General features: G+C 40.7%; 1 protein-coding gene across 5 annotated transcripts in view; it reads left to right on the top strand.

Annotated features, from left to right (window-relative positions):
- HAPLN1 (hyaluronan and proteoglycan link protein 1) overlaps positions 1-22,855 on the top strand; it is a 62,500-nt gene that overhangs the window by 20,994 nt on the left and 18,651 nt on the right. The window contains exons 1-3 of one of the 5 annotated variants that reach the window (XM_035310510.1): positions 7,226-7,420; positions 8,711-8,836; positions 18,835-19,209. In XM_035310510.1, coding sequence (XP_035166401.1) covers positions 8,737-8,836; positions 18,835-19,209 — 475 coding nt within the window. In that variant the 5' untranslated portion in view covers positions 7,226-7,420; positions 8,711-8,736. Of the gene's footprint in view, positions 1-7,225; positions 7,421-8,036; positions 8,100-8,348; positions 8,353-8,710; positions 8,837-18,834; positions 19,210-22,855 lie in introns of those variants that run through there. The other 4 variants (XM_035310512.1, XM_035310513.1, XM_035310511.1 and 1 more) reach the window with 4 other exon arrangements.

Below are 22,855 nucleotides of genomic sequence, written 5' to 3'. Positions count from 1 at the left end.
TCTCTCCTCCAATAGCCCCAATAAACCCTTGTCTGCCAGTGTCCTATTTTAATTGACTATATCTTGATCACAGAGGGCTGGCAGTGTGGGTAGTGTGTCTGAAGGCGTTGTCAGTGCTTTGGAGCTGGAGAGGAGATTGCCAGGGTGATGGTGATGCATAGCGCTCACTCCAGCCCTGCGGTGCTCTCTGTCTCCTCCATTGCCAAAACTTTAAGTGTCAATCACAGCCCTTGGAGAGGCCACCTGACATAGCATCATCCACAAATTAAACTGGTGGGTATCCACTTGTTCTGCCAGTTCAATAATTAAAATACTCCATATAAACAACTCCAGTCCTGAGGTTGCTCTTTGAACTCATCAGGTGATGCCTTGCAGCAAAAAATCTGTTTTTTAAAAAAGTTATTATTTTTATTTTTTAAAGTCCTTACCTTCTTATACTAAACTCTTAATTGTGTATCCTAAATATTGATTTCCCATGTTGAGTCATAGCCAATGTTTTGATGTTTTCCTGGTACCCAGGTAGGGCAGGAATATCAAGTTCTCACACAGAAATAGCTTGGTGTGATCTACCTGGGGCAGAGCTGTTCTCCATTGGCTTGCTCACCACAGAGAACCATCCCGGCTTCCCATATCTGTTTCTTCAGGGATATCAGTTCACAACTTTAGTTTTCAATTACTACCTTTTCCTCTTCACTCCAGTAATTTATTTATTTGTTTGGTGTTGCTGTTAACTTAGTTTGAAGAGCAGCACTTCAATCACTATTTGCCAATATCTGCAGTTGGTAGATATACAGAGTATGGAGCTTTGAATATACACTAATTTCTGGCATCTTTCTCACATCTGACTGACAAAAGACATTTGTGAATGTCTCTTTGCTGTAAAATAGAAAGGGATATTCATTTTTTTGGATTCAAAATAAAGATCAGCTTTCAGATCATACTATGAGCTTGTGGTATTCCCATTATTATTGGTTGTTTTGTAAGCCAAAACAAAACAAAAGTGTATGCATAATACCAGGGCAACACTGTTGAGCAATGAAGTTTGAAAGTGTTGCCTTTATTTAGATATTGTCTTACAAACACCCACTATCTTAGAAATGTTCATTATTAGTTTGCAACAGAATTTAACTAATGAGATGTTAACTAAATGTGTGACTCAGGCTTGACAGCTGTTTCTAAGGCTTAAGACATTGGGTTGTTAAGATGTTTAAGAAAAGCAGGGGGAAGCTTGGTACAGGCAGACAATTGCATGTTCATATGTTTGTATACATGTGGAAAGCTGTCACGTGGTGCTTATAATGTGTGTAATGCCTATAATCAGCCATGAAGAAGTCCTCTTCTGTTCTGGGTGTGCCAATACAGTGGGCTCTGAGCTCCCTCCAAAAGCTGATATACTAACTCCCACAACGCTCTCTGAGCAATGAAATACTGTCAGGCGGTGTCACAGAGGGGGCTCAGATAAAGGATAACTAACTCCCCCTGCCACCTCTGTGCCCCCCCAGGGCCCCCCGGAGGGGCTGGAGAGGGCAGAGCTGAACTTGTGTCCCCCAGAGTCTGAACTCGTGCCCTAACCTCTAGACTTTACTCCTCCACAGAATAACTGATCTCAGTAGAAAGTATGTTTTGCCATTGAACACTGATTAATTCAATTAAAAAATTGTTGAAAGAATTGTGCTTTTACAACTGATCCCCATATGGGTTTGATCTGGCTGCACCCATGGCTGTCTTTGTGACAATATCCAAGGGAAACACATATGTATCCTTGCAGTAAGAAGCAGATGTTTGATGGAGACAGTGCTGTTGTAAAAGTAAATTGTTTATCTTCTGAGAAGCAGTGATTTTGTGGGGACTTCCTCTACCAACATCTAACAACAATTTTTAAAAATGTGCAGGGCGTTGTATCACTGTCACTATTTCCTTAGCAAACTGAGTGGCTTGTTAAAGTCATTCACAATGACCTTGAAAATGTAGACAGAGCAGTTTTTGGGCCACAGGGAAGAGGGAGGACAGGACCAAGCGATCTTGGTTGGCTGGACAAAAGGTCTTATTTTATGCTTTGCACCAGGATCCATGCCAAGAATGGTGCCGTGATGGTAATTTCCTACAGCAGGCTGGCACTGGTAATTAAGTCTGCAGTGCATCTGTTTTCTCACGCAGCAGGATCCTGCAAAGATGCAAAGGCACTGTTCATGTTTTTAATTTTCATTTTTATATTGCTGGGACAGTCAGCTTACCTGGGAAAAAAGAATGAGAACTTCATCAAATTAAACATGGGACAGTCAGAATAGAGATGTACCTCCCTCAGGTTAAAAAAAAAAAAAAAAAAAGGATCTCACCGACTTGTATATATCTCAAGGTACTGTCATTATATGGACTGTTTTCTGGTTTACTGTTCCAATAATTTTCATTATACTTCCAAAGCAAAAAATATAAGCCTAAATAGAGATGCTAACAAATCTCTGTCAGAACTTCCCAAATTAAATGGCCTTGCACAAGTTATTCAGGCTACCAGGAAGTACACCTGCAACAAAAGAAACATCTTGAAGAGGTGTAGATAATAGGAAGATACCCATGGAAGCAGTGAGGGACTGATGAAAGCTAGCTTTGTAAATATGACCAAGGGTCAAGAAAAGTAAGAGGGAGAGATCAAGTTCTCTTACTGACCTTCAGCAACCTGCGTGCTTGGTTAAGGCCGAAAGAGGCATTTTGACCAAAATATGTCAGTATACAAGCACAATCTAGCTGGAGAACCAGCTGTTCAGCTGGATGGCATAAATTCTTTGAGAACCACTGGTATGTGGAGATTGCAGTAGCAACTTTCTCTAAAGAAAAGGGCTGCAAACAAGTGAATTCACTTTACAAAGCAAAAAGCAGACATCTTTCTGTGACATTGCACTATGTTATCAAAGAACATGCCATCACCTTTACTTTAAGTAAAAAGATCCAGACTCCTGAACTCGGGGCATTTTTATATACCCTATTGTAAAGAATAAGAAACCTACTCAAAGCAGTGAACAACCAGAATTCCATCAATGACAGATCTTCAGTGCAGTATATTGGCCTTATCTGTGCTTGAATTAAGCCTAGAGTACTGAATTTTCTAACTTCTAGTCACCACATGACCTTGGCTATGCCCTGAATAATGCCCAAAGTATTGTTACCATTATTGCTCTGTGTATCTGGAATATATTTAATTTCTAATACAAGGCAGACACTTCAAAGACTGCAAAGATATTTTCTTTCTCCTTGCAAGCAATTTATCAGCATTCTTCTCAGGGAATTAATAGACTCTAGGGTATTCCAGATGTCTTTGAATGGTCATGCTGCTTTTCCACTGAAGTGTTCTGCCTATGGTTAGGGAACTACTATGACAACCTGTTATCCAAACATTGACCGTCTGGCACTTTAGATGGCCCCAAGACTTAGACAGTCTCACAAATTTCTAAATTGCCTTAACTAATGAAGTAGCATGGGAGGAGGTCATGGAAAGCTTGCTCTAAGTCATGATAATAGAGCGTATAAATGTTATCATTGTTACACTGTTAATTTTGTTTCCTTTTGCCATGGCATCAGTGAAATTTCCTTTGTGTGAACAGTTTAACTTGGAGAGCAATCTGCTGAATATGTCTTGCCTTAGTTCCGTCAGCCTGGGGGACTTTTGGTCTGAGAAGAACCTTTCTTCTCAGTAATTTAAGTGAAAACTGGAATTTAGACAAAAGTGTAAGGGCATATCAAGGCTAGAAGTGGATTTTAATTTGACTTTTCTAACTGAGGTCTTAGTCTGTAGCTGGGACTGAGTATTCTACCATTGCCTTTGGAGAATGGAAGTTCTTTGAAGGAGATTGTGAGTACTTATAAAAGTCTAGGTGTTGCTATTGCCTACTTCAGATGCTCACATGGTATCCGGAGATCTAAAATAAATGTGTTGGAGCTACCAAGGTGAGTCAGAAAGCTGACACTGCGCAGTCATGGGGAGATGAGTACTGGCTTTCTAAAGTCTTGTTTGCCATGCTGAGTGGAAGGCTGTCTAGATCTAGCCAGAAGAAATGCTAATCATGAGAGGCAATCACAGCCCCCTCCTGTAAGGAGATGCTGAGACAGAGCTGCACTTTAGGCACCTCTGAGTCCCTTTAAGTCCTGAGCGCTGCATCCTAGACTGAATGAATTGTGCCTGTACCTTGCTTGCAGATCAGCACCCATCTGCCCATTTGCTGATGTCATTGGCTAGATATACACTATTAGTTGTTAATTAACAATATTAGTTGTTTGGACTCCTAAGTGAAATTTTACATACAGACAAACATAATCCACAGCTGAATCCTATTCTTATGGCTCAGATGGAACAGGTCTGCAAAGCAAGGGAGCCTGTAGTGGCTAATATCATACAATAGGTTTGTGCGCAGTTGTGAATAGTCCATTTATTCGGGGATTATTATTTAGACTGCTTTTACTAATTCTGTTACCAGTTTTATATGCCATTGAATGCTGTATTTGCTTGCTGGTTTTCACTGTATAAAATACTAAGAAATCTGCAGCAAGACAGAGCTGTTAATGAAGAAGGCCCCTGTGTCTGTCCTAGGAGTTAGATGTTTTCTCTGTCCTTGGGCACTGGTAACTCACTTCCTTCTTCTGCAAGGTATCTTACGTCATCTGCCTCTCTTCCTAAACCTTCTTTGCACTGTAGAGCTATGCACTTGAGTAGATGGCATTGTATCTTGCTGCAGTACCCTTCTCTGTGGTTCTTGGGGATGTCTAGGTAGCAGTGAGGCAGTTGCAGTCCTGCATGATCCAAAGCAGCATTCTGGGGCATTTCCCAAAAAGCAGCCAGTTCTTTGCACGAGTTAAGTCAAATCTTATTCAAGCACCAATCTTACCAGAGTGACCATGTCTGCAGCTGAATCAGAGGAGCTGATGGTCATATTACCATATGCTCATGAGCCATTGTGAATTCAGGTTTCAACAGGTCTTTCCTCTCAGGGGCACAACCACTTGATATAGGACTTCATCATGTCTTAATAAAAGATAAAAATTAACTCCTGTAAACACAGGTATTCCCATGGCCTTTAACTACTGTCAAGGAGAGCATATTGAGCAATGTGGACCTTTGGCCAAATATTGTGGATGCTCTCGTTCTGCAGCTAAAAAGTAGTTGTAGTAGTAAATAGGAAATACGTTTTTTTATTAAAAACAGAGATTGATATGTGCCTTTATTTGCATTTTTCACTCTTCCATTCTTCGGTGAAATGCTTCTTACACAGTTTTATTACTTGAAGGCATTCTGCTGATTTTCAGCATATTACATTAAAATGCAAACATTGGTGCTCTATCACCTTTTAGATTTGCCTGTGGTAGATGAATTATGGTTCCATAAGCATAACAAAATGAGGTTTAGTATGAGAGTTTCAAATTGTATCTAAGAATGGACAGGTTTAGAGAACTTAGAAGCTGAATGCACAGTCATCTTGACCACTGCCCTAAGCTTTGTGTTCTCCCTCTACAAACTGCTATTCAGCCTCCTTCTGTCCCTGTCTAGGGAGACAGCAGATTGATGCAGAAAGATGCAGTAATTGAAACCAGTGCAAATTTCTTGAATATGACTAATCATTACCACTTTTTACTGAAAACTCACTGTCTTCCAGCCAAGACTTTATTAATTTTAATGCAAAAACATCCACACCTATCATTTTTTCCCCTGAGGTCTTCAAAGCTGTAGCAGAAAAGGAGCCTGACTGCTGTTATTTTGGCTAGAGCTGAGGATGTAAATTTCTTTGGCTAATTGCTTTTTGGATAACCTACAAAACACTGGGGCTTCAATTCCTGGCCTGGTGAAGAAGCTTTGCATAGCCTTGGCCGTGTGCCGCGTCTCCCATTGCGGGGGGTGCCAGGAGGAACGTGGTACGAGTTCAGGGTGTTCCCGACTGGAGACACCATAGGTGACACTGGAAGGGTTGCTGGAACAGACAGGATGCTTCTGTCTAGCTAAAAGTTTGCGTTGATCGACCTGAAGCATAAAGCATTCAGTGATTTTGGGAAATACACAATAGGTAAATTTTAGAAAAGGTGGGCCAAGCATTTGCTCCCCCGTGAGGCAGTCTGGAAGTTCTTGCTGGTTTTGTGCAGTCTGAGGCATTTCAGAGAGAGATGCCCCTGAGCAGCACAGATGAGCTTCACCAGAGTGAAAGGAAGCACAGACAAACACACACACAAACTGCGTGTGCTTGCCCCTCCATGAACACATCAGGCTGCCCTTTCAGTCTTTGGCTATTATGAAGCCCAGACACTGTAAACTTAGTCTATTCACAAGGCCAAGGTACCACCATTTCCATGTACCCCAGAGGATGATTTTGTACCACATCCATGGCCTCTGACCCATGAAATTGTTCAGCTGCATCCACAAAGCTAAGGAAACAGCAGATATCTGGAGTCCAGCATTGATATGTCTCTCATCCTCCTTCTGTGATGCTGTCACAGAAACTTTTGAGCACGGAGTAATATTTGTCTCTATTTGAAGGAAACAGAAATATCTCAAAAAGCTGTATATGGCACCTTCAGTGCAACAGACTGACCCTGAACAAAGTTCTACTGCAGATCAGCATCTCACGGAAACTCCAGCTAAGTGGAGGGCTTTTCCCCATTGCATTAAGGTGACCTTGATGAATAAGGGGGTCACATGTGGAGTTCTCTGTGTAACCAGGAGGTGTGTCTTTATTCCACGATGGAGCCCTAGTCCCTGCGCATGCATAGTTTAGGAGAAATGGGAATGCTGTCCCCCCAAAATATGGTTCTACTACCAGTCCCCTGGTTATTTGGCTGTTCTGTTTCACTGGTGCCATGGAAAAGAGCAAGTTTATGACGATAGAGGCAGACCTTTAATGAGCTGATAAGGCGCTCCCCAGGCAGGTCTGCAGAGCCCTTGCAGGGTCCAGGAGCTTTTGCATCCAGCCTAAGCTCCATGCTGCGTACTGGGACGGGCACACCCCCATAGGCTCTGCATGGGCTCTCCAAAATCAAAACTCCTTTGTTACCCAGACTATTTCCAAATCAACAAAACCCTCACCAACCAATGAAAAAGAATCGTCAGTTGTTAGTCAACAGCCAAAAATAAATGAGTAAAAATGCTCCAGACCTGCATTATTTCCACATTTTAGAGCAAATGTGCCCAGTGTGGGGTGTGGATCAGCTTGGGCTGGTGTGCTACAGGGGGAGCCACATCTGCCCTTGCTCTCCCGAATGGAGGTCATCGGGCTGACAGGCTTTCCAGGAAAGAGGGAGTGGCTGGGGAGCCCGGAGTTTCTGAGCTGGACCACCTGGAAAGCAGCATGCAGCAATCACTTGTCCTGCCTCTAGGCACTCCACTGTAAGGGATGCAGAACGGGCACTGAGCTCCCACTCAAACTCGCTTGAAGAAATGGAAGGGCAGGCAAGTAACTTGCATGTGCTGTTAGAATAAAAGGCAATAGCATTTCTGCATTTCATATGGTAGCAGAGGCTGTCCAGGTTCCAATATTTAGATCTAGATTTGAAGCTTGTAGGTGCTGGCATCTACTTAGAAACTGGGGCTGCTTGGAAACCTTGGGCGCAGCCCCCAGCTCTGACTGAGAGTACCCCGCAACTCTGATGTGCTTCTAGCTACGAGAGAGGCACAGCAAAAAAAAGATTACATTTCTCTGCATTAGAGAGAAAGCATATTAATAATGCTGTCCCTACTTGAAGACTGGGGAAAAAATACTAGTCTCTTGAAAGGCAAAGTTGGGAAATAACTATCTTTATTTCAAAAAATAAGGGTCATTAAGATTACAGCTATAAAACACACATCACTCTGAGCCCTCCATATAAAACTTCTTGTCTGTTATGCCTCCTTTTCTATTTCAGGTCTTCATTTGCCTAATTACTACTCAGAGGCTGGCAGAGATTTTCCCTGCAGCGCTCAGCTCTGCTGACTGCAGAGACCCTACCTGGCACACTAAGTTAGTGCGTCAGCATTCTAGGTAGAAATGAATGAAAAATCAATCAGGGCAGCTGCAGTGGTAGCATATACAACTCTAACCTACTTTGTGCATGGTTTCGATCATTTGTGTAATTAGGCATCTTTTAAAATGGTAAGTAGATCTGAAATAAAATAGACCTTTCTATCAGCCTCAGAAATGTTTTGTCATCTTTCTTGCTTAGCTTAAGCAAACTTATCACCCTGACTGCTATGTTAATTTGCAGTCTTGTCTGAAATGCCAAAACCTGTGAGAAGATTGTTTTTACCTTAAAAATCTACCACCAGCAGATTGCATCATATTGGGATATAGACCTAGGGATAGCTTCAGTTGTTTTAACTGTATTCCTGGACCAGAGCTCGAGTAGGTCTGGAAATGCAAAAGCACACTAGAACATTTTTTGAAACACCAGTACAGCTTACGTATGGTGCTGCAAGGGGTTTAGTTTATGGATATGTGTGTGTGTGTGTGCTTTTCTTCTTTCATGTTGTATTTCTGCATAAGCAGAGCTAAATATGAATTGCAAGTTTAATTTAATCAGTCTTTGGTTAAAAAGGTCCAGTCTTCATGACTAAGAAATTTCTACATGTTATAACTTTTTGAGCTGAATGGGTTAACTATGTTACATATCCTTTAAAAGATCATTGCTGTAACAAGTTGTGCAGCCCAACACTGTGAAGGTTTCCAAAAATTCACAAGCCTCTTTGTATGTGCTGCCCTTACAGTGAAGAAGATTCTTTTGACTATAAAGATGATGAGTCTCCTCTTTCTGGTGCTGATTTCTATCTGCTGGGCTGAACCTCACCCTGACAACTCAAGCCGGGAGCATGAGAGAATTATTCACATCCAAGGTAAGGAAATACATGAGAAAATAACCAGTATCTTCAGATTGTTCAGGAAGACAGAATGACGTGTTTAATGATCCTTTTTTTTTTTTTTTTTTTTTTTTTAATTTTGCTGCATGCTTTAAAATACTGCTACCTGTGACCAGAACCTTTATTCTTCTTGTTCTGTTTCATTATTACTCACAGGGAAAGTAAAAAGACAAAAATCAAACAAACAAAAAAAACCAACACAATAACAAGAAAGTTGCTGTTTAACAGCAATTAGTCACAACCTTGCAAAGATTACTGAGTAAAGGACATCCTGTTTTAAGATAAAGAAGAAAAGCATGCATCCTAAAGTAATAAGCAACTGCAGTGATTTGAAATAACTACTTTATTGTGGAATATTTTTCATTTTAAGAGACTGCCATACATAATTGTTCACATCACATAAAATTACTGCTGTTTATTATTTAAAAAGGCTTAACACATCTGAGATCATAAGTGGGCAATTTAAACATCAAGAAAAAAAAAAAAAAAAAAAAAAGTAGCTTACCCAGAAAGAAATGTGTCCATTCTCATACCTTTTATTCACACCAAGTATTTTACTGCCCTTCTGCATAATCCTGTTTGGTTTGAATCCTAGACCTTATAGCTGTGGCAGGATTTGAGTCTGCAGTACAATGCAGCTGTTTTTTCAGTCCCAGCTTTGAGGGTGATCCTGTATAAGAAAACAACGAGGATTTATGCAGTAAGGACAGGCAGAACTAACAGGGATATTCCTGCCTTCATTTGTATGTTTATTGAGGATGACTAAAATTAATCTTGCAAAATTAAGAAACACAGCACAAATTCTCGCACCCCTACCCCCAGTTTTGATTCCTTTCTCTCATCAGCTGGCAAATTATTTTATTTGAATTTGTATGTAAATATGATTTACCAAGTTAGAGAAGGATACTGAGATAGCCTGAGCATTTAGAAGTTCCCATGTAAGTCACAGAAGTCAAAGGCATGCTGCACCTACTGAAACAGGCACTCATACTGTCAAGGTCAAATAAGGAATAACAGATAGCTGGTTTTCCTCTAAAGAAGCTTACAGCATGAAGGTCAAATGAATGTGTATACCAAAATGAAGAAATATCACTATTGTGAGATGGTAAATGTTCCTTCCCCAGGGTAAATCTCAAATTTGACACTCATGTCAACTAAATATATAGTGTACCTTTCCTTGTAAAACAGTTTCTTATCACTGAAATTTACTTACCATGTTGGGAGAAGAAATTATTGGAAATAATTAAACCAAATCAAAATTAATTTTTCTTAATCTGTGTATCTTAAAGTTTTTTAGTCAGAAGTATATTTTAGTTTAATTTTCAAGTTCATACATGTTGCTTATTACTAGTCCTTCAGGGTGTATACAGTGCAATTTGCAAGTGCTAAATAGTTCACAGATGAAAAAAGTTGCAAGATAGAGCATTCTCCCTACCCATGAAAACTGAACTCTTCTGAACCTTGAGAGCTCATTCCTTAAAGGAAAGCTACATGATGCTTAAAATCAAGCTCTGCCATAACATTTGCTGATCAGCTGATTTGGGCTCTGAAATACACAGACCACAAATCAAAAAGAATCAAACTGTTCAGAACTTCATATTTCTACTATTAATTTTTTCACTCCTCTCTGTATTGTGGAATCACAACAGGCTAGGGATTTCACTCTGCCCAGTGCTGCATAAACACACAAGATGATCTACACCTGGAAATGAGCTGCAAATCAGGGAAGTCTGTGGAACACATGTTATAGCTTCATACAAAAGGCATTTTGTATTATATTAAGGAGTATAGTATTGAGTAGGTGAAATCCAAGGGATCCAGAGCTAAACTCCTCTTGGATTGCATGTTTTGGAGTGACAGAAGGTGCAGATAAATGTTCTTTAGTCAAGTACACAGAGCTAAAAGGGATCTCCTGAGGCAATGAGCTAAACTGTCTTCTATTCCATTTTTTTACAGCATCTAACATCTCATAAAGTTACTTTCATTTTTAAACAAGCTGGGTTTCAAACCTTATCACTGCAAGGCAGTTTTAGACCCTATTCTGACATGAGAGACATTCTTCCAATTCTACATGCTTGCTCACAACCCTGAACAACCTTATGCTTCTCCTAATATCCTTATCTTCAAATAACTATCTTTCTTCTTTGATGTTTGTTTTAAAACATTAGTGATTTACCAACATGTCTCCTCACAGCTACCATGCGAATAAACTTTTTCAAATTAATCCCTGAGTGTATAATCTCCAGTTGCCTGATGTTAGTTGTTCATCCATATGCTTGTTGTTTGAATCCAAACTTCCTGAGTGTGCACAGTCAGGATTTCATTCCAGATAAGGTCTTAGGCTAGCATCATTTTTTTTACTTTTCTGACAGCAATGCATTGGTTGTTAGACCTGAGGTCAACTCTGCCCTCTTCCTGGCCATGCTGCAGTGCAGATTGGTAGTCTACCATGTAGACAATATTTAGCAGTTGTTGTCCGTCATTATCACTTGCAATTAACAAGTGCAAGATTCATATCAATAATTCTTCACATTAGGCCTCAACAATCTAGACTTTGTATTCCGTATTAAATTATGTCATTTCGTCCACCCTTTTTCTATCTTCACATGTTCTAAATACCTATCCTTCCTTCAATGAGGCTATATACATCATGTGAAAACATTAATCATTCGATAGTGCCAATTAACTTATTTACCTTATAAGGTAAAAACATTGTAAGTATTAAAGAGTCTCAAAAATGGTACTGGAGAAAGTTGACTGGCTTTTTTCTAGGCCAATCATTTATGCTTTAACCCAATGTACTGGGTCTGGCTGGGATGTTAACTTTCCCTGCAGCAGCCCATACAGTGCTGCGCTCTGCACTTGTAGCTAGAACAGCAGTGGTATCACACCAGTGTTGTGTCTGCTGCTGAGAAGTGCTGGCACAGCATCAGGACTCTCTCTGACCCTCCTAGGGGGTGGGCAAAAAGTGAGAAAGAAACATCAGCAGGGCAGCTGACCTAAACCAACCAAAGGGATATTCCATACCATATGATGTCACACTCAGCAATAAAAGGTGGAAAAAGGAAGAAGAGGGGAGGGGTGGGCTCTCGTTGCGAAACGTCTGTCCCCCTCCCGAACACTGGCTACGTGCGTTGAGGCCCTGCTTCAAGGACGTGGTCAAGCATCGCTCATTTGTGGGAAGTAGAGAGTAATTTCTTTCCTCTGCACTTCCACATAGCCTTTACTTGTTTTGTTTAGTTATTCCCTTTCCCCCCTCCCTTTTCCCCTTTCCCTTTTTTCCCTTTAGTTGAATTGTTTAATTAATAATAATATTTCCTTAATTATATATATATATATATATTTCCCCTTTTTAATTAAATCATCCTTATCTCAACCCGTGAGTTGTTCTTTCCTTTACTTCTTCCCCTCCTCATCTGAGGAGGGGGAGTGAGAGAGCGGTTGTGGTGTTCAACTGCCTAGCACGGTAAAACCACCACACCCAAGCAATTGCAGTCTCCTCTGTATCAAGTTTTTACACATTTAGCAAAGTTTATATCAAACACCTGTGTTCTCCACCTTAATTTCCTATATTTCCCAAATCACTTCCCTGAAATCCAAGCAATCAATGAATCACATTTTCCTGGCTTTATATATTTAGTTTTATTATATGATTGATATAACGTTAATCTGACACCCTTTGGTCAGAATATGCTGCATTTTATCCATGTTCCTAGTGATTTACTCTAATTCTCTTTCTTCTTCAACAATTTTTCTTCAAAAATTTTCCTAAAGTCCTATTTGCTGTTGAAGACAGACTAATAGGCCTGTTAACAGTTAAATTACTTCCTTACATATATGTATATGTTATGTTGCTGTTGTGCAGAAACATATGGTACTGTTCTTGTAGTGCAGTGACAGGCTACACTACAGTGCACTGAAGTGATAGGCAAGTTTATACCTCTGCCTTCAGGTTTGCCATACCAAGTGCCAGTAGTAATGTCAGTACTTCAGATGGTGAGTTCTTCCACGCTTCTCATTGAACAGACTATATTTTCTGAGCTCAGATTTCATCTTTACATTCTTATTTTGTGTCAGTGCACTCATGTACTTAAAACTATATCCTACTTTCAGAACATCAAAGACAACCTTACTAAAAACGTAAGATATGTTAGTTTAGCACTTGCGTCATTTCTCTGTTGTCTTCTACCTCCAGCTGTGTGGTCACTCCACACTCCAAAATGAACTTCTGCCTGCTCAGAAGACTTTATTCACTGCTGCAGTAAGATCTTTCACAGTCCTTCCTGACATGTTTTTGGTCTGTGTACTAATACAGACGGCCACTTAATCACCTCTTTCTTTCACTTGGCATTCCTGAAGAGCCACTGATTAATACCATCTCCTGGTCCAACGGCTGTTTCAACATGCTTTTGGCTCCCTTAGCAATTCTGTGTCAGGAGCCAGAAGATCTGGCTAGTTGCACCATTTTACTGTCCTCCATTAGTATAAAAACTCCTGTTGTCTCTCAGGCTTAGCAGTGCAGCAGGCATAGGTACCATGTTTTCCCTTGAAGTTTTCCCCTAGTTTCTACCCTTAGAGTTTTTCTTACCAACAATTTGTGTCTCGGTCATGGAGGACTAGTAATCAGTGAATTAGCAAGTGTCCATCCATAAAGAAAGTTCCAGGCTGACTGATTTCCACTCTGCATATCCTCAAAAATTCCTTGCAGCTACACGTGATCTGCGTAGTCTTTGTTGGTCCATTCCAAGCAGGAAGATGGCAGTACTAGTTGTCCAGATACACATCAGCCAAGACTGGAGGTCCTTCAGGATCCTCTTCAGCCAGAAACCCTCCTCTTCTTGCTTCTCATGAGTAGCATGGGTTTCTGTTTTCTCAGCCTTTCATGGCAATAGGCCATCCAATCCTCTTCCCCTCCTTGGTTAATACAGTGAAATAGGACCTCAGTCCAGTTTTGCATCTGCTAGACAGTTTTTCCCCCTACCTTACCAGTCTTACTTTCTGCTTCTTTCTCCTGGCCCATTTCCTTTGGTTATATCTTTCCTCTTGTAGTTTCATTCCACTATCAAAGAGTAAAAATTATGAAATATCTAAAGCTGAATTTATCTCTTCTGTGACTTTATGTCCTTTCCTGAAGCTTGTAGTGCATTTCATGATTTTGGTCAGGCTGTGATATTATCCCAGACTACTTGGCCAAATCATCTTTTCAATAGGCTTTACACCTTGTACTCTGCTAGTTTGTTTGCATACAAGCATCCTTGCACTTTAGCTTTTGTGTGATAAAAGCAAATGAGAGAACTGTATTTAAGTGAGGTGTACTCTCCTCCCTAGCACCATAATAAACTGTGTATACCTTAGAGGGTACCAAGTCTTTAGCAAAAAAACAAACAAACAACAACAAAAAACTGAAATCCCACGTTATTGCATTATTTTTCTTTAAAATGTCTTGATACTTTTGTTTCCATTTAGGATAATTTAGATTATCTCAACATACATCATGCAGTCTCTTATAGTTGAGCTGCTTTCACATCAGCACAGCTTTCTTTCCTCTTCATAGTGTGGCATATTGAAATAGCATGTAATAGAAATGTCAGCACAGAACAACCTCACCTTCTGTTGGCATCTGGTTTCATTAAAGGTTTCATTCAGGTCTGCTTATTAGACCTTACATCTAGGCCTGTTACATTACTGATATATTGTAGGTACTTGTGTCATAAAAAATTATTACAGAAGCAGAAGGTTTCATATTAAACATCAATTTAAATTATTAATTTGCCTTCACTGTGCTACATTAGTGTAATTTCCCATGCGTAACGTTTAGAGGTAATTCAGAATCTCCACACTGTTTCTGTGTGATATTTTGGTATTGTCAGTCTTAATGCCACACCACCCAACCCAAGAACATTTCCTTCCGAGTAGAAGAGGTACTCAAGACAGTGCCATGATTTCTGCTCTACTCATCTTCTTCTCCCTCTTTTGGGGCTAACAAGGGCTGAAACATGGTCATACCAATGCTAACTGCTTGGTGACTAAATTCTGCTACTTTGCCTGCTATCAGTGCAGAATCAGAACTAGCCCCAAATTTGGGCAGTAGCCATAGGGTTGAATATAGATTTAATGCCAGGAAGTTTATGGAGGTGAGTCAAGGAGGTAGGTCCCACATGAGAGAACATCTGCCTGCAGCCAGATCTTCTTGCAATTTCTTTATCTATACTGAAGTAAATGCACATTTAAAGTATATTTAAGGTATAAGATGGCAGTAGTTCAGAAGAGACAAAGTCTGTTATTTCACTGCTGTTTTTTTTTTTTTTTTTTTTTTTTTTCCAATGCTAGAATTCCTAGAAACTTAAACTTGAGTTAATACAGCCCCTTTAACTTATTTTCTCCCATGTATTATTCAGTGTGAATAAGTGAGATCAGAGGAAAAGCAAAATTATAAGGAATTATTTTTATCACAGAAAATATTTTTAACTTTTAAACAAGCATAGTACAATAACAAGACATGTTACTTCTATAGAAAGAGTAAGGATACTTTAGCACGAGAGTTATGCTGAAGTCCCAGATACCAGTACAAGAAAGCAAGAAACAACTCTATGTTTATTTAAGCTAGCATGGCACAGTAATATTAACTTAATGGTTTTGCTAACAATATGGAACATCTAAGCAATACATGATTTTTAACTGACAACACACATCTATGAAGACTTCTAAGGGCAAAGAAAAATGCCAACAAGATTATTTTTATTCTAAAAAAAAAAATGTACCTTTTCCCTTCATTGCTGCTCTGTAAGTTATTCCATTAAAATATGGGAATAATCAAGTTCTGTAACAGGGTCAGCATGAGATTCTGGACAGTTTTGATGTATAAAGTGAATAAAGCTGTTTGCCATGGGCTGCAGCCTGACTCATCCTCCCTGCCCCACACTGTGTTCCTTCCAAACCTGGCTTGCCATTACTCCTGACTGCAAAAGCCAGTTAAAAGAAAAGAAAAAAAATAAATAAACTAAAAAAAAAAAAACAAAAAACACAAAACAAACAAAAAAAGACAAAAAAGACAATAAGCCAGCCAGTGAAACCAAATTGAGGGTGGTAGCAATGTGAGAGCAAGTCCATTTGCTGTCCCTGAACTGGGAACCACACTGCACCAGTCAAGGCAAGGCATGTACAGGGTAAGGACGATAGGAAGAGCACTGTTAGTGGCATAGCAGTCAGACATAGGAGAGGGAGAGCAGAACAGAGGCTACAGCAGATACCTTTTCTCCTCTGGTGTTTACCTCCTTGGTTTGGCACCACTGAGGGGCAGCAAGGCTAGTGCATTCTGAAGTGGTGTCTGAGGCTCTTGTGTGGCCATGCATCTGGTCTGTCTCATCCCCAGACAGGACCCAGACTGTCCTATTGGAGGCAACACTTTAGCGAGGCATTATCTGCAGTTTGCAGAGTTTACAGTTGTTCGGCCATTCACCTCATGACTTCTTTGACGGTACTTCTGAAGAAAGTAGTTCTGGGGAAGAATTATTCTTTTTAAGCGCAGCGTTCACCCCATCTCCCACCAGCAGGTCACCGTGTCACAACACATCAGGGCCCAGGGAGTGCTCCAGCCTGAGAAGAAGCCGGAGCCTTCCCCTCAGCCCCCAGCCTCCCGTCCCCTCCATCCCTGCCTTTTACTGGAACACAACCTCAGGCACGCCCTGAGTAAAGGGCCTCAGGGGAGGCAGGTGGCAGCCAGGAGGGACATGGGGTCGCGCAGGGATGCTGGCACCTGAGACAGAGGTGACAGTGCTCCGGGCAAGTCTCCAGCCCTCACTGGCACAGGCAAGCTGTTGTTAGAAAGAGTGAGCATTAACAACCTGAGTCAGACTCTCCTCCCTGTCTTTTCTGCTAATATTTATTAGCTTGCCTGTTTCAGTGTTAAAGACACAGCATAGCTGAGCTCTGATTCAGGTTTCTCGGCAATAACCACCCAAAAGCATAACATTCCTCCTCCCAAGGTAGACAGAACTCTGTGGGACTTCTTTGTCCCTGATGGAAACGGAGAAAGCAACAGAGAAGCCATCCTGGCTGCCTTCCCATTCTTCCTTCTCCTCTTCCCATGAAAACAGGCCTGGCAGTTCTTCCCATCGTGCCCTGCCTGAGGCCACCTCTCTCCTCAGATGCTGCCCTCTTATTGCCAGAGCACCCTGTGCCCCTGCCCAGCACGAAGGACAAGAAGACCACTTGCATGGGGCGGTGTGGAGTTAGCAGTTTCACTAGCTAGGAGAGTCTCCTATCTTACTAACCCAGCTTGCAGCAACTGAGCTTGTTCATTCTGGAGGAACCTTCTCTCTGGCTAGCCTATCCTGTGCAGGTAACAGTGATGCTCTTGACACAGCATATCCTGTCAGAGAACTACACATTCAGGATAGCTTCTTTTCTTATGCAGATGCAGGTTCATGCTCGACTGGCTTGCCTTTGCAATCAGTGATAGGACTAGAGGGAATGGCCTCAAGTAGCACCAGGGGAGGTTTAGGTTGGAAATTATGAGACATTTCTTCTCAGAAGGAGCAGTCAGGCACTGGGACGGGTTCGCCAGGGAAGTGGTGGGGTCACTGTCCCTGAGGGTGTTCAAGGAAAGGTTAGATGTGGTGCTTAGGGACATGGTTTAGTGGTTGACATTGGTGGTAGGGGGATGGTTGGACCAGATGGTCTTGGAGGTCTTTTCCAACCTTAATGATTCTGTGATTCTGTGATTCTTTGTAATCAGTTATGTGAGGTCAGTAATTCTTTTTTAGTGAGCCAAGTGCTGGTGATTCATTGCTAACTTCAGTCGCTGTCTCTACTGCCATAGGACAGCAATATCTACAGAAGCACTGATCTTTGCTACATCAATTTGATATGAAAGGAGAGGCAAGAGTTACTGAAAGAAGGAAATATTCTAGCATTTGGCTACATGTGCTGGCTGCCACCACCAAATCTGTGCTTTTCAGGGCTTTCCCAAGGCAACACAGCCTGTCAAGGAAGCCCCAGAGAGACAAGGCTGGAAGCGAGCACCTGGTCCAGCTGACTGTCCTAAACACAGAGCAGCATCAGCAGTAGTGACCTACTAGAGAAAAAAGGGAGCAGGGAATCTGGTAAGGAGGACAGGAGCCTGTCAGCTAAATATGGGTCGGTGTGAAAAGTCAGATCAAACCATCAAAGATAAAATGGCGACAAGTTTGAAGGAGATAGGTAAAAAAAAAGATGGGGAAAAAAGATTGAGATGATCAGGAAAGAGGGCAGGAAAGGACAGGATTTTACTATTTTGAAGATAAATTGGACTTTCTGACGTTAGCAGAAGTGTATCAGCAGAGGAGCTCGAAGGCTAGAATAAAATACATAAAGAAAACAGGCCATTTTAAATTACACTGACACTTTCTGTGTCCTTATAGACAATGCTGTTTGATACTGTAACACTTTTCCTGTTCTGTGAGAATGATTTGCTGCATCCCATATCATTAGAGGCTTTGCCTGAGTAAGCTCAGTTTGCATATAAAAACTGAGTTATGAAGGGCAGTGTTGATTGACAGCTCTGGAACAAACCACGGGGAAATATAGGATGCTTGCATCGAGCAGTTTTCGGATGATAGCATTCAAACACCAACTATACAACCCTACCAATATATCACTGCACCTCTGTCATTATGACTATGGATTATGTAGGATGGTCTCTGCCGACACGGGACAGTGCTGCAAACCATTTTGGCCACTCTGCACACATATTTCACTTCCCCACATACACAGTATGGGAAGTAAAGCTGTAGATTGCTATTGAATCTCACCTCAATGCCTGTTACTAGCTTGTATATGTGTGACTATGTAAATAATTGTATGTAACTAATTGGCATGCCTTACTGCTGTACAGGTACAAAATGATTGCAAAATGATAGCTAATGGTCGTATCCATTCTGCACAAGGTCGAATGCAGACTCATTCTCTTTTTTGGTTTTCTGCTTGAATCCTAGAAGAAAATGGACCCCGTCTACTTGTGGTAGCAGAACAAGCCAAAATCTTCTCGCAGCGGGGTGGCAATGTCACACTGCCATGTAAATTTTACCACGAACACACATCAATAGCTGGCTCAGGAACCCACAAAATCCGTGTCAAGTGGACCAAACTCACCTCAGATTACCTCAAAGAAGTGGACGTCTTTGTTGCAATGGGACAGCACAGAAAGAGCTACGGAAAGTACCAGGGCAGAGTGTTTCTGAGAGAAAGCAGTGAAAATGATGCCTCCCTCATAATCATAAACATAATGCTGGAGGATTATGGAAGATATAAGTGCGAGGTGATTGAAGGATTAGAGGATGACACGGCAGTGGTCGCTCTGAATTTGGAAGGTAAGTAACGCCTGAATTATACCTAAATTTAGATTTGCGTGGTGTTAAGGAATACCTGCTTTTCCTCCTCATACTGTGGGTATTGTGATATCAGTGATAGCAGCAAGTCTGAGAAGTGGGATTCATTGTACTCTGGGGACCTGGGCCTGACAGCCTCTAGCAGCTATCATAAATTAGAAGAACATTAGAACTTTTATAACTTACACTAGCCTCCAGCATATTCAGCTCCCAGTGAGCCTGGTGCAAGGGGAAGCAGGAGAAAAAAAAAAATAACCCCTGACCAAACACAGTATGAAGGACTCCATATGTTTTTAATTTGGTCCTGTAGTTTTACAGAAATTGCTACGTGTTTTTGCAGTAGACTTGGGCAAAATTATATTAAGTATTCCCCTAAAAGCCATTTTACAGAACTTTGGGACATTTTATATTAGCAAGCAGATAAAAATCTTCTTACAACAGGGAAAATCTTAAAATAATTTTACAGAGACAATGGTTTTGTCTTTTCTCCAGCTTTATAATTATATGAAATACATTTCTGTATATCCTGCTAAGACAACTCTTATATGTAGACTGTAGTAGCCACTTCCCTCAGCAATATTCTTGTAAACAATACAGTACAAACCATTAGAAAAAATGGTGAAATGGATTGAAAAAAGACAGAAAAAAAATCATCTTTCATTTACTCTTATGAAATTCAGATGAATTTTATGAGATTCAATGAAGGTAAATCAGCATTTGGCCTTTTTCCCCAATGCACCGTACAGTTCTCAGCCATAAACCACGAGTTGCTTGAAGATGTCTCCCTGTCCCCATTACCCTTATACTTACCAGCATGTGTGTATCAGGCATATGGTAGTTAGGGGAAAAAAATGAGAGGGAGGTGAGGGAAAAAAAAAAAAAAAAAAAAAAGAAGAAGAAGAAGAAGAAAAAAATATCAAAAGCAAGACCCATTAAATCGGTGAGGTATGTGAATCTTTCACTGCAGGCTGTTGAACATTATGATGGTTGTTTACTTAATCTTCTCAATAAGACTGGTTCACTGTTGGTTGCAGCCAAATAGATATCATGGGCTGAGCTTACTTCTTTATATTCATTTTTTTCTTTCCTAGTTGGAGTCTGCTAATATCTTCCATTTCTGGGTACATAAAGGCCCTGGCCCTGCACAGTTTTCATGCCAGCACAATATTCCTTTTAGATTGTTTTTCACCCCACATAATTGGTTCTTAATAAGAACATACACTGTTCTTTACAAATTAGGAGATAAAGAAAATTGGTCATGTATACAGGTTAAGTTACCTAATACTCAATTTTGAGTGAAGACAGAAGTAAGCAGAAGGAAAAAGCATTTTACTTCATTCGTGGCATAAGGCAGTAACATTCTTCTGACAGGCTCCTCACATCCCAAGTACATACCTCCACCAGCCTTCAAGATTGTCCAGACAAATTACTGTGCATCTTGTTCCCAGTGATATACTGGGATTTCCCAGCATTTTATGGCATATTGATATCTTTTGCCAATGTAATACGGTCAGAGCCAGTGTAAAATCTTTAAAATATTAATTGCACTACACATTTGGTACCTGTTCTGGTGCCACATAACATTGTGCCTTTGAAGTAACAGTTACATGGTTTTTGACACTGCCCAGAGCTAAGTGCTAAATTCACAAATGGGCTAATGAGCAGTATGAGGTTGCTCAGGTAGACATCTACATAGAATTGTAGAACAATAGGATGGTTTGGGTAGGAAGGCACGTGAAAGATCGTCTAGTTCCAACCCCCCTGCCATGGGCAGGGACACCTCCCACTAGATCAGGTTGCCCAAAGCCCCATACAGCCTGGCCTTGGGCACTACCAGGGATGGGGTATCCACAGCTTCTCTGGGCAGCCTGGGCCTGGGCCTCAGAGCAAAGAATTTCTTCTTTATAGCTAATCTAAATCGATCCTCTTTTGGTTTAAAGCCATTACTCCTTGTCCCATCACTACAAAGGTCCTGAAAAGCACATGAACAAAGGGTGACATCCCAGCCCTGACATGCCCAAGAGTTACTACATCTCTTTTATTGAGGACAAACCCCCAAGTTAGTCAGCAGTAAGCACTGGAGAAATGGTATATTTTGAACACAATGGCAAAAAGCAGATTTTCTATCTTTTTTACCATGACCATTTAGTGATAGAGCACCAGGTTATTGGATACAAGATCTAGGTTCTACCTCCCAATACACATCTTCTAGCCTACTGTAGCCATCTGCCTTTGAAGTATGCCAACCCCAGCTCATCTTCTCCAGTACCACCACTCCTTCCTGTTTCCTTCTGCCTCAAACCCAAAATAAGGAAATTAATTGGATAGGAAGGGCAAAGAGGTGTCATTTGTCTTTAGCTGAGTATATTCCAATCTCTGCTCTAAGGAAAGTTACCACATTTTAATGAGTGTCTGGCTACTGTACAAAACAATGCCTTGTTTTAAAGACTTTTGTCAGATATGGGTGTCAAATTGTTCATATCTGATATTATAGAGTGTCATTTCCTAATCAGACAGAAAATACTAATTTAGGAAACCTTATGGTAAAAGTTAAACTTTCAAGAGGTGAGATAAGAGTATGAGTGTGTCAGATTGCAATAAAACAACTTAGTAATGATTAGGATAAATAACTCCAAGTCTAAGTTGTGTTGAAGTTTCATTCTAAAATCGTAATGATTAAAGTGTACTTTATTTACAAGTGTATATTTACAATGGGCATAATGGATATACATAATGGATGGAATGTATCCTGCTCTTTGTGTGCCCCTGCACTCATCTTTCATCTCATCTGTAGGTTTATGCAGTGTTGGCTTTTATTGCTGTTTCATGCATTTGGGCAATGCAGACCAGAATAAGTTTTTAAAAAATAATCTAATTTATTAGATAAAATTTACTTTAGTCTTTGTACAAAAATGAAAATATATTAGTCCATACTAACATCCTTCATCTGTTATAAGCAGTAAGGTTAATCTCACAGTAGGAAGGATCTGCATCAGTAGCCTGATGTCCCGAGATGGTGGCCATCAGGATGTTAGCTGGCAGCAAGACAAAACCATCCTGGCATGCCCTCTAGCAGCATAAAACAGCTGATCACTCCAGTGTGAGTTCACTGTACAAACAGCATCAGTTTGGCTAGTTGAAAGCATGTAAATTTATCTATATGAAAATAGTTGACCTCTACCTCAATGGACCTTTTATCTTCTTTGAATGTGGTAGAACTTTATTCTTATTAGATTTAAAGACCTCCTAGGATTGTCATTAAATAAGCTATCCATAATAACTGGTTATTTTTAGCTTTGGAAAAATAAACAAACAAAGAAAATCAGGAAAACAAGCCAGTGAATTTAGACTCCATCTGTATTTGCTACATACCTTGCACAACTTTTTTTGCATATTGTCTTTGTTATTATTAAAGAGAAAATCTTTCATAATATCTTTCCTTCCGTCTGTCTGTCCTTCCGTCTGTCTGTCCTTCCGTCTGTCTGTCCTTCCGTCTGTCTGTCCTTCCGTCCGTCCTTCCATCCGTCCTTCCATCCGTCCTTCCGTCCCTCCTTCCTTCCATCCCTTCTTCCTTCCGTCCATCCTTCCTTCCTTCCTTCCTTCCTTCCTTCCTTCCTTCCTTCCTTCC

This window comes from Oxyura jamaicensis, chromosome Z, assembly GCF_011077185.1.
Source record: "Oxyura jamaicensis isolate SHBP4307 breed ruddy duck chromosome Z, BPBGC_Ojam_1.0, whole genome shotgun sequence".
NCBI lineage: Eukaryota > Metazoa > Chordata > Aves > Anseriformes > Anatidae > Oxyura > Oxyura jamaicensis.
This window is presented reverse-complemented; position numbering and strand designations above follow the sequence as displayed.